General features: G+C 42.6%; 1 protein-coding gene and 1 pseudogene across 2 annotated transcripts; one reads left to right on the top strand and one right to left on the bottom strand.

Moving 5' to 3' along the window:
• The first annotated feature begins 421 nt into the window (after positions 1 to 421).
• Positions 422 to 1,167, top strand: LOC135506981 (fat storage-inducing transmembrane protein 1-like; annotated as a pseudogene).
• Positions 1,168 to 2,234: 1,067 nt separating this feature from the next.
• On the bottom strand, positions 2,235 to 7,932 carry LOC135513349 (tRNA selenocysteine 1-associated protein 1-like). 2 transcript variants are annotated; one of them, XM_064936280.1, is made up of 9 exons: positions 7,753 to 7,932; positions 6,632 to 6,729; positions 5,661 to 5,760; positions 5,151 to 5,203; positions 4,807 to 4,938; positions 4,225 to 4,344; positions 3,846 to 4,092; positions 3,648 to 3,693; positions 2,235 to 2,694 (listed from the first exon to the last, which is right to left on the bottom strand). In XM_064936280.1, exons 1-9 carry the CDS (start codon positions 7,786 to 7,788, stop codon positions 2,552 to 2,554), a joined length of 975 nt encoding a protein of 324 aa, XP_064792352.1. In that variant the 5' UTR covers positions 7,789 to 7,932; the 3' UTR covers positions 2,235 to 2,551. The 2 variants fall into 2 exon arrangements, with proteins under 2 accessions (XP_064792352.1, XP_064792360.1); XM_064936288.1 differs by lacking the exons at positions 6,632 to 6,729; positions 7,753 to 7,932 and adding an exon at positions 6,395 to 6,532.
• Between the last annotated feature and the right edge of the window lie 7,437 nt (positions 7,933 to 15,369).

The following is a 15,369-nucleotide window of genomic DNA, read 5'->3' as shown; positions in this document are numbered from 1 at the left end:
GTTAGTTTCTGAAATGTAGGACACCTGCCACTATATTCAAGACATCTCCACAAGAAGAGTTGAATGTCACAAACCTGCAGAGGATTGCATCTTGACTGAATTACCAAGCCTTTGGACTGATTCTATGGAAATTGATTTACATCAACTGCAGGTCTTGGTTTATAACATGCAGGAATGGTCACTCCCACTAGCATAGTAAACAATACCGAAATTACCTACAGGATCATTGGATACACAAATCAACTATAGGGGGTTATTTTGTACCCAGTGGAAGAGATAGAGGCTTATTTCCGGTCTCAGTTGAGGCCAGATTGTAAGTTGAGATGTTTCTCAATAACTTCCTGGTGGCCGTCGGACTCATGGGAAGTTAGAATTTCACCTGTTGTCGTCATGTCTGATTGTGTTTGGACCCGCCCTGAGCATGAGGGTTTCCAAACACAGCATCTTCGCCAAAGGGACTAATTTTCTTCACAGGTGAGAATTAAGATGGGCTCAAATAATACATAATTGCCTTATTGGTTTCAAGGCCTTTTCCTCAGGTACTTCCAGGCTGTTTGCATCCACATATTCTATGCCAATCAGCATCTAGAGCTGAATTAAAACCACATTCAAATAATTTTGCTATTTGTTCATAATTCAGAGCATTCTTGCGCTCAGGCTGGGGACGGACCTGCATCTTTGTTGGCCTCCTCTCCTCAGTGTACAGATCCCTCTTTCTGCGACACCTCTCTCGGCTGTGGGCGGGGTTCCGGAAGCTCCTTAATGTCCTTGAGAACTCTACAGGGAGCTGCTACGAGTCCTTCCGTGCTGTAGATGTCCAGCCCTACTACAAGAGGAAGCAAGCAGTTGTATACGGGAAAAGGCTATGAGGTCTCCGATGACATCTTCTTGCGGTGTCTCTGCTGCCTACTGTTGGCCAAGGAGGCTGTTCTCAGGCCCTACCCGATTCTGTGTGGGCCTTCGGGACCCCATTGCGGCGGCTCTTCTTGTTCTTTGTCATCCTGCTGGGCCTCTGGGTGTTCTTGCTTCTCACCGTTCCACACACAAATCCTAAGAGGGGCCCTGAGGAGTCTCAGCTAGAGGGCCCTATATCAGGACTGGTACCACCGTAGACCCAGGTGGTATTGACCTGGACTCTTAACCAAGAAAGGAGAGGGTTTGGCCTGAGTGAAAGAGGGGGAGAAATGGTTGGAGCAATACACACCTCGTAAAAAATGTGTAGGCATAATGATTTGTTTGTCCTTTTCATGAAATAGAGCTAATTAAACCATATTAACAGAATTTCAAGACCTTTTTAAACTGTCAGTTATCCACTTATTGTACTTGAAGACATTTATGAACTTGTCTACAAGCAGTTTTATTAAGGAAAGGCTTCATAAAATTGGTTGGCTGTCTTTCAGACCTGAACATAGAGCACTGATTACATAAGGCTGTCTATTTTTGAACATATGCATCTGACAGTGCAAGTAATGTAAGAAGTTCAATTGTGGTTCTGAAAACCAGACTAAATGAACGTGCGCTAAACTTTGCATAAGCACAAATGGTCGGTGTCACGTAATTGGATAATACATACCAAACAACTTCAAAGTCCTGTCCCACCCCCCAGTCAGCTTTAATAGAATTATTCCAAAAGCTCCAGGCACAAAAAAAGCTAAAATGAATTACAAGTCTAAAACAAAATGTATATCATGAGAATGAATAAGGTATCTACTGCACTGTTGGAGCTAGGAACACAAGCATTTCGCTATACCCACAATACCATCTGCTAAATGTGTATGACCAATAGCAAGTGAGTTACTTTTTTGCGTGTCACGACCAAATTCACATAGAAATGTGAGTTAGAGCCTTCACTCATTTAAAGCAAGCCTAATGTGTAGATGCTTCACATTTAGGTCTACAACTTTTACTTTAGGTACATTAGCTTCAAACACAATATTTTTGGTTATTGAAAATATATTTCACAGCAGTTGGGGGGGGGTTCAATGATTCTCTACACTATACATAGTTTGCTTAATTTCAGTTTGACAAAACAAGCAATTAGAATTTTAGCAACCAGGAAATGGCAGACCACTTGCTGTATAATACAATCTTTTTTTAAAAGTTGCATCACACCTTTTACATGTGCTTAAACTGTTGAAATACAAGCTTAAATTGAAGTTAATCTGCAAAAAATAAAAACTAGTCACAACTAAAATGTTCTTTCTTCCTGAAAATGAATACAAACAAATCATGTCTGGGAGATGACGACCATTGATTACTTCATTTAATCAAATAAAAAAAATGCAGTTTCTGAACCAAACAAACGCACTGCCAGAAAGACTTAGCTATAATTTAGAAGGAAAGTTTAGTGCACACCGAAAAACAACATTACTTCCATAAAATAAAAAATGGGAAGGATGTGAACAATATATACAAATGGAAAAGGCAGTAGTGAAGAAACATGCTGTGTGTCTACTGGTGATTTAAAAAAAAAAAAAACATTTTCTGCACGACTTCACCCTTTTATAGAAGATTAATTTCATACTAAACTCAGAGGACAAGTTGAAACAGATCAGGAAGTGGAAAAAGGCGGGATTTCTGACGTGATGGTATCCAGTGGCTGCCAGTGACAGTTCATGAGAGAATCGTAGAGCTCCTCGCTCCTCTCCATGTATTCTGTGTTCAGTGCATCCACATCCAGCTGAGGGTTGGGGTCTGGCAGAAAAAAAAAAAAAAAAGTAAATAAGCCAACAGTCACAGCAGTGCTCTTCAAGGCATTCCTTGTCAATCACCAAAAATGACTGTAAAAAAGAAAGATGATCCATACACTACCATTCAAAAGTTTGGGGTCACTTAGAAATGTCCTTGTTTTGAAAGAAAAGCAGATTTTTAGTCCATCCCCGGTGCACAACTGAGCAAGAAGACAAGTACATTAGAGGGTCTAGTTTTTGAAAGACACCTCACAAGTCCTCAACTGGCAGCTTCATTAAATAGTACCCGCAAAACACCAGTCTCAACGTCACGGAAGAGGCGACTCCGGGACAGGTCAACCTGTTATGGCTGCAATCCCGATACCGGGATCGATAGGACAACTACCAGTGAAAATAGAGGGCGCCAAATTCAAACCACAGAAATCTCATAATTACAATTCCTAAAACATACGTGTCTATCATTTTAAAACTATTCTCGTTGTTAATCCCACCAAAGTGTCCGATTTCAAATAGGCTTTTCAGGAAAAGCACTACAAACGATTATGTGCTTTTCTTTCAAAAACAAGGACATTTCTAAGTGACCCAAACTTTCGAACGGTAGTGTGTGAGATATATGGTGGTAAGTGCACTTGATTCTTCAGCCCTAGCGCCAGGAAAGCAAAGTGATCCCATTTTTAATAATTTCATGTGACTGAAAGTAGAACGCAGCCTATCCGGCAGACCAGGAAGACAAATCAAGTACACCTATAGGCCTACCACAGGCCAATCAGATCACCGTGTCTGCAGTTTCCATGAGCCATAGACTAAAAATAAACCTTGAACGCACAGAAAAGTTGATACCGTGAGATAAAATTTGTAAGTCGCTCTGGATAAGAGCGTCTGCTAAATGACTTAAATGTAAATGTAATAAAACTTAAAACCATCTTTTGTACATATAATAGGATAGTGAGGACTTACCTTCTGCTGCCTCTTCTTCAGGCTCATCTGTGGACTCCTGTGTTTGCTAATGGGAAGAACAAGGCAACTGAAATTAATCATTGTGAACCGTTGAAGATGACTGTTAGCAATCATTTTTTGACATATCATTACATTAAGGGATAAGGTACGGGGGAAATTATGAGGGGAAGATCCCAGGAGCTTGTCAGGAAGCCTTACCTCAGAGGAGGTCTGCATGTCTGTGGGCATGGGGGGCATGCCAATGGGAGGTGGGGGTCCCATCATCCCATGGGGGCCTGGAGCAGGGTACCCTCCATAGGGACCATAGCCACCATAGTTATAGCTGTTGTACTGGTCATAGCCCCAATGAGGGTAGTAGTTCTGGTTGGGTTGTTGATAGTACGGCTGTTGGTAATTGTTGTGGTAGGAGTTGTGGTTCTGGTTGTTATAGCTGTTCATTTTATGGCTAAAAAGCAAGGAAACATGGGGGGAAAATTATGTTAGGTTCAGCGGATGTCAAGTTAGGAGGACAACAAAGAGTGACCGGCATGACACTAATCAAACTAATCAAATGATTTCCACAGTAATAGAACCATACCTCTTGTTCACAGCTATGCTGATCCTGATTGGTTTCGTCCCCAGGCCTGTGGCGTTCTGACACTCATCGATGGCTTTCTTCTGTTCGTTCTCATCCCCAAACTTGATGAAACCATAACCTCTGCGAGACAAAGCACAACACTAAAACCCTGAGCACACATTCTCTCCGGGCTCACCTTATCATGCTTATCAAACAGGTAATTAATTACAAAACAAAAATGGTATGGTAGAACTGAAACTTGTTGTTTTACTTTTAATATGAAGTAGCATCACTTCAATTGTGAGTTGCTCTTGCTTACCCTATATGGGGAAAACAATAGTTTTAGCATAAATGTCAGAAACAAACCTTTTCCAGTATTTTGGGGAAAATATACCAGCGGTGAAGATACGCAAGACACAGATGTCTCCACACAATCCAATTAAACAAATATTGTTAAAAATGTCATGCGATTTTACAAGGATTTTAAATGTAATGAAATGTCAGATAAATCCATCTGAAGCAGAAATAATCAAATTGTGTTCAAATCAGGTGGTGCATTACCAGCATCACCAAATAACATGACTGTCTGTTCAGCGCTCATACCTGGAGTTACCATACTGATCAGAGACGACTTTCCCTCCTTTGCAGGAAGGGTACTTCTTCAGGAAGAACTGATGGAGCTGGTAGTCATCCACCTCTGAAGACAGATCTCCAACAAAGACTGAAAATTCCAGGCTGAGCAGAGCCATGAGAGGGACAGAGAGCAAGAGAGATAACCAAGGTGTACTAAGTTACCAACATCAATGCATCTTGCGGTTTCTTTTGTTACAATCACTTTTTCTGTAGGTGGAAAATTTCACAGAGCAGTGTACATAATAAACACACTACAGCAGGTTCCAACAACAGAAGAATGCCTCAAAATGAGGAAGAAAGTTCAACAGGCTTACCCAGCTTCTGGCCGTTTCCCATAAGTTGCATAGTTTAACTTAAACTTTCTGGGCTAAACAGGAAGAAAGAACAAGCAATCAAGAACCTTCAAAGACAAATGCGTGTAGTAAGGACATATTGCTAGAAAATAAAGAGTATATTAGAAAAGGACATTTTATTTGGTTTACATACCTCCACCACCCAGTACAGGCTTTATCCCATTCGTCAGTTAGTTCCTAACAGAGTTTATTCACCAGCTTCAAACAAAGTAAATTTACAAACAGCCTCAACCACCACCATCAGGAAGAAAACGGAGCTCAGTAACTTGGCTGTCATGTAAATTTGAGATATTATATTCCATCAACCTCAAATTAAGGTGGGGGCCAATGATAGTGAAGCTCCGCTATCCACAACACATTGTGCAAAAAGCATCAAACTAAAACGAGAGGGTGGTTGTCCACTAATACATCAGTAAGTTGTTTAAATGAACTACGAATATTAGAAATGTCAATCATATAATGAGTGCTCACCGGGTTTGATCCAGGAACAAGCTTCCCATTCAGTCTGTGAACGCATCGGTCAACGCTGGCTTCGTCTGCCATTTCCACAAAGCAATAGCCTGCCGATCCTCTGTAGAGAGATTGTATTAGTGACAACATGATACACCCACATATTAGAAACAGGACAGAAAAAACCCAATGTAGGGTAATAATATCCCACAAATACTGTATTTTGGAATTTCAGTATCAATTCACAGCGTTGTGGTAACTAAGTACTTCACTGGAATTACACCAGGTGGTTCTAGAACAAGTAATGTTTTAGGTTTGACTTTGTAGCTGATAGGGTCCAATTAGATTGTATTTTGATCAGTGACAGATGCACATTTGGGCATGTATTGGCATTGTACATAGATCAAGCCACAGTGTGTATTACAAACTGGTCAGTGGCCTACTTTCAAAGACGGAAACAAATGCTACACACTAGCCCATTCATATATGCTAACTACCATTAGCGCCTACTGATTAAGGCATCTTCCCGGGGGACTTTCATTACACTTGCTCCAAATGTTAAAGAGTAGGAAACATGATTTTTTAATAACCAAAGTAACAGTGTGGTCTGGTTATATTCATTAACCTATTTGAGGATATCTTCAGAACTACCCACATCAAACTTTTTTGACATCATATGGAGGATCTACTCTGTGCTAGTAGATGTGCTACTGAGTTCATATGCTAGCTAGTTCAAGCTGGCAAATGTTACTCACAACTCATGCTCTTCACAGGCTTGTTATCTTGTGGGAACCTGATAGCATTGCAGGCTCTGGTGCCTTCTTGTTGTGAAAAGCATGCCTGTTTGCTGTAACTGCGTAACAGTGGTACCTCGTCTATTCTCCTTTTTGTTTTGTCAACTTCCAGGCTGAAAACCCCATGGAGAGAAGGGTTTGAGAGCTAGCTAAACATGATATCACTCACTACATTAAACACGTCTGTGATTAACATACCCCGTTACTCTGTGGGTAATGATCTTAACACCATACGCCGTCTCGCCCATAGTGCTGAAGGCCTGTTTGATGAAATTCTCATCCATGTATGGGTCCAGCTATAAAGAAAATAAAAAAAGATTGAGTAGTTGTCTGTAGGATATACACTTAAGCAATAAGGCCAGGGGGGGGGGGGAATTTGGCCAATATACCACGGCTAAGGGCTGTTCTCTTGCGCAAAGCAGAATGCATGGACACAGTGCTTAGCAGTGGTATATTGGCTATATAGCACAAACCTCTGAGGTCACTTATTGCTATTATAAAACTGGTTAGCAACATAATTAGAGATGTAAAATGAGATGTTTTGTCATACCCATTGCAATTATAAACCAGGTGGTTCAAGCCCTGAATGCTGATTGGCTGAAAGCCATGGTATATTTAAGCAATACGGCCTGAGGAGGAGTGGTATATAGCCAATATGCCACAGGCACCTCATGAGTTTGTGATAGATTGCCAATATATCACGGCTAAGGGCTATGCCCAGGCACTCCAGAGCTGCGTTGTGACTATGAACAGCCCTTAGCCGTGGTAACGTTATATTGGCCAAATACCACACCTCAGGTCTAATTGCTTAAAATATCCCATTCATATCCATGAAATGTACAAACTCAAGCCAGGAAATTGAGATTAATGTAGAGAGAATACTGAAGTGATAGACCTACCTAGCTAGCCAAAGTGCTAATGTGACCAAAGAATTACATACAACAAATGTTAACCCACATTTCAGCCACCCAGAAGTAGCAGTTATTAGGTGCTAGTAGTAACTAACAACTAATAGAATATTACAAGGCGCTGCCATAGTAATAACGTTAAGCAAACGTTAACCAAACTGTCGGGAACGTTAACGTTACTTTAGAGAAGTAAACACTGCGAATACACCATTGACTGTATTTCTAATCCTGTTTTTAAAATAACACCATACACATTACCGTTGTCTCCCAAAAAGTTGTGCGGTATCTAACGTTAGCTAACTAACGTTAGTAAATTACGTTGCTAAATTAGCTAGCTAAAACAACAGTCTGTGCTAAAACGTTTGTTACCAGTAACGTTACTGCAAAATTATTCAAACAGAGCGAACATACATCACCCATCCAAAGGCTGGTCATTCTGTTGAACATCTTGGTGGTTTATTGTCGGAGGGTCTCCAATAAATGCGAATATGTAAGTTAGGTAGCTTCGTTAACGAAAGGCTGGCTAATAACTAACGTTAGCTTGCTCCTCCTCACGAAACTGGCGTTGTTTCAAATGGCTGCGTCGTGAAATTATGTGAGGTTTTCTACTTCTATCATATATCATGACATATGGCGGTCCGCAAACCAACTTTAAAAGTGCATGCCGCCACCTACTGTACTGGAGTGTGGGTTCAATCACAGTTTACAACATTTCTAAATCCTACCTAACTCAATACTTCTGAGAAAATAAAAAAGAGCCCTACTAACTTCTAATAGATGCTCTCCCATCCCCACCGGCTCTGACACTCAAGCAGGATGTGGCAGGGCTTGCAAACTATTACAGACTACATACTCATCTCATATGTATATACTGTACTCGATACCATCTACTGTATCTTGCCTATGCTGCTCTGTACCATCACTCATTCATATATCCTTATGTACATATTCTTTATCCCCTTACACTGTGTATAAGACAGTAGTTTAGGAATTGTTAGTTAGATTACTTGTTGGTTATTACTGCATTGTCGGAACTAGAAGCACAAGCATTTCGCTACACTCGCATTAACATCTGCTAACCATGTGTATGTGACAAATAAAATTTGATTTGATTTGATTTGAAGGGAAGCACAGCCAAGAGCTGCCCAGTGACACGAGCCTACCAAACGAGCTAAATAACTTCTATGCTCTCTTCGAAGCAAGTAACACTTAAACATGCATGAGAGTATCAGCTGTTCCGGATGACTGTGTGATAACGCTCTCCACAGCCAATGTGAGTAAGACCTTCAAACAGGTCAACATTCACAAGGCGGCAGAGCAAGACGGATAACCAGGTCAGCATACGCTGACCAACTGGCAAATGTCTTCACTGACATTTTCAACCTCTCCCTGTCTGAGTCTGTAATACCAACATGTTTCAAGCAGACCACCATAGTCCATGTACCCAAGAACACTAAGGTAGCCTGCCGAAATGACAACCCGACCCGTAGCACTCACGTCTGTAGCCATGAAATGCTTTGAAAGGCTGGTCATGGCTCACATCAACACCATTGTCACAGAAACCCTAGACCCACTCCAGTTTACATACCACACCAGCAGATCCATAGATGATTCAATCTCTATTGCACTCCACACTGCCCTTTCACACCTGGACAAAAGGAGAATGCTATTAATTGACTGCAAATCCCCAACAACTACCTAAAACACACAAATCTAAAGGGGTGAATGAGAATATCTACATATAAATATATGGATGAGCGATGGCCGAGCGGCATTGGCAAGGGGCAATAGATGGTGTAAAATAGAGTACATACAGTTGAAGTCAGAAATGTACATATACCTTAGTCACATACATTTAAACTCAGATTTTCACAATTCCTGACATTTAATCCTCGTAAAAAAAATGTCTTAGGTCAGTTAGGATCACCACTTTATTTTAAGAATGTGAAATGTCAGAATAATAGTAGAGAGAATGATTTATTTCAGATTTTCTTTCATCACATTCCCAGTGGGTCAGAAGTTTACATACACTCAATTAGTATTTGGTAGCATTGCTTTTAAATTGTTTAACTTGGGTCAAACGTTTTGGGTAGTCTTCCACAAGCATCCCACAATAAGTTGGGTGAATTTTGGCCCATTCCTCCTGTCAGAGCTGGTGTAACTGAGTCAGGTTTGTTGGCCTCATTGCTCGCACATGCTTTTTCAGTTCTGCCCACAAATTGTCTATGGGATTGAGGTCAGTGCTTTGTGATGGCCACTCCAATACCTTGACTATGTTGTCTTTAAGCCATTTTGCCACAACTTTGGAAGTAGGCTTGGGGTCATTGTCCATTTGGAAGACCCATTTGTGACCAAGCTTTAACTTTTGGGGTGCTTTGCTGCCTCCTGCAGGATGATGCTGCCACTCCCGTGCTTCATGGTTGGGATGGTGTTCTATGGCTTGCAAGCCTCCCACTTTTTCCTCCAAACATAACGATGGTCGTTATGGCCAAACAGTTCTATTTTTGTTTCATCAGACCAGAGGACATTTCTCCAAAACGTATGATCTTTGTCCCCATGTGCAGTTGCAAACCATAGTCTGGCTTATTTATGCCGATTTTGGAGCAGTGGCTCCTTCCTTGCTGAGCGGCCTGTCAGGTTATGTCGATATAGGACTCGTTAGACTGTGGATATAGATACTTTTGTACATGTTTCCTCCAGCATCTTCACAAGGTCCTTTGCGGTTGTTCTGGGATTGATTTGCACTTTTCACACCAAGGTACATTCATCTCTAGGAGACAGAACACATCTCCTTCCTGGGCGGTATGACGCCTACGTGGTCCCATGGTGTTTATACTTGCGTACTATTGTTTCAACAGATGAACGTGGTATCTTTAGGCGTTTGGAAATTGCTCCCAAGGATGAACCAGACTTGTGGAGGTCTACAATTTTTTCTAAGGTCATGGCTGATTTCTTTAGATTTCCCCATGCTGTCAAGCAAAGAGGCACTGAGTTTGAAGGTAGGCCTTGAAATACATCCACAGGTACACTTCCAATTGACTCAAATGATGTCAATTAGCCTATCAGAAGCTTCTAAAGCCATGACATCATTTCCAAGCTGTTTAAAGGCACAGTCAACTTAGTGTATGTAAACTTCTGACCCACTGGAATTGTGATACAGTGAATTATGAGTTAAATAATCTGTCTGTGAGCCTCCCGGGTGGCGCAGTGATTACGGGCACTGTACTGCAGCACCAGCTGTGCCACCAGAGACTCTGGGTTTGTGCCAAGGCTCTGCCTTGACCGGGAGGTCCGTGGGGCGACGCACAATTGGCCTAGCGTCGTCCGGGTTAGGGAGGGTTGGCTGGTAGGGATATCCTTGTCTCATCGCACCAGCGACTCCTGTGGCGGGCCGGGCACAGTGCACGCTAACCAAGGTTGCCAGGTGCACGGTGTTTCCTCCGACACATTGGTGCGGCTGGCTTCCGGGTTGGATGCGCGCTGTGTTAAGAAGCAGTGCGGCTTGGTTGGGTTGTGTATCGGTGGACGCATGACTTTCAACCTTTGTCTCTACCGAGCCCGTACGGGAGTTGTAGCGATGAGACAAGATAGTAGCTACTAAACAATTGGATACCACGAAATTGGGGAGAAAACGGGGTAAAAAAAAAATACAAAATTAAAATAAATAATCTCTCTGTGAACAATTGTTGGAAAAATGACTTGCGTCATGCACAAAGTAGATGTCCTAACCGACTTGCCAAAACTATAAGAAATTTATGGAGTGGTTGAAAAACGAGTTTTAATGACTCCAACCTAAGTGTATGTAAACTTACGACTTCAACTGTGCATATGATATGAGTCATGTAAGATATGTAAACATTATTAAAGTGCCATTATTTAAAGTGCCGTTGTTTAAAGTGACTAGTGATCCATTTATTAAAGTGGTCAGTGGGTCTCAATGTAGGCAGCAGCCTCTCTAAGTTAGTGATACCTGTTTAGCAGTCTGATGGCCTTGAAATAGAAGCTGTTTTTCAGTCTCTCGGTCCCAGCTTCGAGGCACCTATACTGACCTCGCCTTCTGAATGGTAGCTGTGTGAACAGGCAGTTGCTCAGGTGGTTGTTGTCCTTGATGATCTTTTTGGCTTTCCTGTGATATCGGGTGCTGTAGGTGTCATGGAGGGCAGGTAGTTTGTCCCCGGAGATGCTGTGATACAGCCCGACAGGATGCTCTCAATTTGTCAAGGTTTTGGGTGACAAGCCACATTTTTTCAGCCTCTTGAGGATGAAAAGGCACTGTTGAGCCTTCTTCACCACAAGCCCACTATTGTTGTGTCGTCTGCAAACTTGATGATTGAGTTGGAGGCGTGCATAGCTACGCAGTCGGGGGTGAACAGGGAGTACAGGAGGGGGCTGAGCATGCACACTTGTGGGGCCCCAGTGTTGAGGGTCAGCGAAGTGGAGATGTTGTTTCCTACCTTCACCACCTGGGGGCAGCCCGTCAGAAAGGCCAGGACCCAATTGCACAGGACAGGGTTGAGACCCACGGTCTCCAGCTTGATGATGATCTTGGAGGGTACTATGGTGTTGAATGCTGAGTTGTAGTCAATGAACAGCATTCTTACATAGTTATTCCTCTTGTCCAGATGGGATAGTGTAGTGTGCAGTGTGATGGCGATTGCATCGCCTGTGGACCTGTTGGAGCAGCATGCAAACTGAAGTGTGTCTAGGGTGGCCGGTAAGGTGGAGGTGACATGATCCTTGCTAGTCTCTCAAAGCACTTCATGATGACAGAAGTGAGTGCTATAGGGCGGTAGTCATTTAGTTCTGTTATCTTTGCCTTCTTGGGTACAGGAACAATGGTGGCCATCTTAAAGCAAGTGGTGACAACAGACTGGGATAGGGAGTGATTGAATGCTCTGAAGACGTGCCTAGGAATGCCGTCTGGGCCGGCAGCCTTGCGAGGGTTAACATATTTAAATGTTTTAATCACGTCGGCCTCAAAGCGGGCAAAGAAGCTAAGGACCCTGGGACTAAACACCTCCCTCTGCAACTGGATCCTGGCCACCCCCAGGTGGTAAGGGTAGGTAACAACACATCCGCCACGCTGATCCACAACACGGGGGCCCCTCAGGGGTGCGTGCTCAGCTCCCTCCTGTACTCCCTGTTCACTCATGACTGCACGGCCAGGCCCGACTCCAACACCATCATAAAGTTTGCTGATGACACAATATTTGTAGGCCTGATCACCGTCAACGATGTGACAGCCTATAGGGAGGAGGTCAGAGACCTGACCGTGTGGTGCAAGGACAACAACCTCTCCCTCAACGTGATCAAGACAAAGGAGATGATTGTGGACTACAGGAAAAGGAGGACCAATCACGCCCCCATTCTCATCGACGGGGCTGCAGTGGAGCAGGTTGAGACCTTCAAGTTCCTTGGCGTCCACATCACCATCAAACTAACATGGTCCAAGCACACCAAGACAGTCGTGAAGAGGGTATGACAAAACCTATTCCCCCTCAGGAGACTGAAAAGATTTGGCATGGGTCCTCAGATCCTCAAAACATTTTACAGCTGCACCATCGAGAGCATCCTGATGGATTGCATCACTGCCTGGTATGGCAACTGCTCGGCCTCCGACCGCAAGGCACTATAAAGAGTAGTGCGCACATCCCAGTAAATCACCGGGGCCAAGCTTCCTGCCATCCAGGACCACTATACCCGGCGGTGTCAGAGGAAGGCCCTAGAAATTGGAAAAACTTCCCCAAGTCATAAGACTCCTGTACAGCTAATCAAATGGCTACCCAGACTATTTACATTGCCCCCCCACCCACTCCACCCCTGGAACGCTGATGCTACTCTCTGTTATTAACTATGCATAGTCACTTAATAACTCTACCCACATGTACATATTACCTCAATACCGGTGCCCCCGCACATTGACATTGACTCTGTATGGGTATTCCCTGAATACAGCCCTGCTATTGTTATTTTCTGCTGCTCTTTAATTATTTGTTATTCCTATCACTTACTTTTTGGGGGGGGTATCTTCTTAAAACTGCATTGTTGGTAAAGGGCTTGTAAGGTATTCGGCGCATGTGACAAATAAAATTTGATTTGAAAATCCCTTCCAAACCCCCCCAAGCTCAATGACCCAACAATTCAATCTTTCCCTCTCTTCAACAATGTTTTAACTAGGCAAGTCAGTTAATAACACATTCTTATTTACAGTGACATCCTACCCCGGCCAAACCCTAACCCAGATGACACTGGGCCAATTGTGCACCGCCCTATGCTGCTCCCTATTATGGCTGTTTGTGATACAGCCTGGAATTGAGCCAGGGTCTGTAGTGGCACCTCTAGCACTGAGATGCAGTGCCTTATATCGCTGTGCCACTCAGGAACCCCAATATAACAACACCTGCTCCACCATTTCATCGACCACACACTCCAGACATAAACCATTCACATTCTTGACAACCAAATGTAATGAGTTCAATGTACAATGTTCTAAGTGCAATCGAGCAAACACCACCTCGTTGTTCCTAATCTGACCTTTGAATTTTTGTCCACCGACCTTTCTTTGGAGGGCCTATAAATGCCAGCCTTGTGCTCAGTCCCATCTCTTCTGTCACACATCTATCAAAATATCTCTGATCTTACATTTGGCCTCATCTCTACCCAGTGGAACATTCATATCAATTATATCTTGTTTCAAAGCTCTTTCAGCTAACTGGTCTACAATTGAATTCCCTTCCACACCCAAATGTGCTGGGATCTAGCAGAATCTCACTACTACACCCATTCTCTCAATTCTCCATAATAATATGAATACCGCCAATAGAAGGTCACTTCTATTAGATTTACCAGATTATAAACTATTCAGTACAGTCAGAGAATCTGAGTATACTATCATTCTAACAGGTTGTACATCCTCCAACCACTGGAGGGCAACTATTATCGGCAACAGTTCAACTGAGTATACTGACAGTTCATCTGTTAGCCATCTACATACAGTATATGCATATCAAATTCAGGACCGTAAACGCCTGCTCATGTGTGCCCACTATCTGTGTCCTTGGGTCCATCTGTGAAAAGCAGTAAAAAAGCATAAAAACTTCTACTAATGTAATTGTAAACTAGTTTTCCTTTATCACTGACTTCTGACCAATCTTTCCTTTTCTCTACCAAGGTTAGATCAACAACAGGATATGGTAGTAACCATGGAGGATCACCCCCTATTACCACAGAAGGGCCAACCTCCAACTCCCTCAAAACACTCTCATCGTCCGCTTTCCAACTGTCCAACCAAAACCACTGCCTTGTCTACTAGTATATTCCCAACAGTCATCTAGAACAGTAGCAGTGGGATGCTCAACCTCACAGCCTTTAAACCCAATAAGTGAATGACATTTTTTTGACGCCGTATATCCATAGGCATCTCATCTGACTCCACAAGTAAGGCACATACATATGTTGATTTAAATGCACCAATACATATCCTTAAAGCTATATACTGGATTCTGTCCTGCTTCTGAAGCCGTCTTTGTCGCTGTTCCATAAACTATACACCCATAATCAATTGTAGTCCTGATAAGAGCGCTATAAATATCCATCAACGATTGTCTGTCAGCACCCAATTCATAACCAGAGACTGAGGGCATAAGATTGACCACCTTCTTAGACTCTGTTTCAACATTTATGATATGATCTTTCTATGTATATCACTCATTGAACCCTAGACCCAAATATTTGTTCTTAGAAACCCTCCCCATAGGCTAGCCATACAGAAACAACTGTATATTATCAGCAACTTTTTTATTCGAGAATAACATACAAAACTTCACCACCGACAATTTAAAACCCCAGTCAATCATGTTTCTACATCCACTATAGCTTGTTGAATAGATTTGATCACATGAGAGACATTCCTTCCCCTCTTTCAAATAGCTCAATCATCAGCATATAGTGTAGTCCCAATAACCCTACCTACATTCGAAAACACATCTTTAATCATAATGTTGAACAAAATAGGACTGATAGCACTGC

The sequence above is a fragment of the Oncorhynchus masou genome, chromosome 3 (genome assembly GCF_036934945.1).
Source record: "Oncorhynchus masou masou isolate Uvic2021 chromosome 3, UVic_Omas_1.1, whole genome shotgun sequence".
NCBI classification, from domain to species: domain Eukaryota; kingdom Metazoa; phylum Chordata; class Actinopteri; order Salmoniformes; family Salmonidae; genus Oncorhynchus; species Oncorhynchus masou.
Note: the sequence above shows the minus strand (reverse complement) of the source record. Positions and strands in the feature narration are given on the sequence as shown.

Coding starts and splice junctions, on each gene's coding strand:
- LOC135513349 (XM_064936280.1), bottom strand. CDS start 7,788: ATGTTCAACAGAATGACCAGCCTTTGGATGGGTGAT. Junction 3,694..3,845: donor ACATGCAGACCTCCTCTGAG/GTAAGGCTTCCT, acceptor TCTTCCCATTAG/CAAACACAGGAGTCCACAGA. Junction 2,695..3,647: donor TGAAGAAGAGGCAGCAGAAG/GTAAGTCCTCAC, acceptor TTTTTCTGCCAG/ACCCCAACCCTCAGCTGGAT.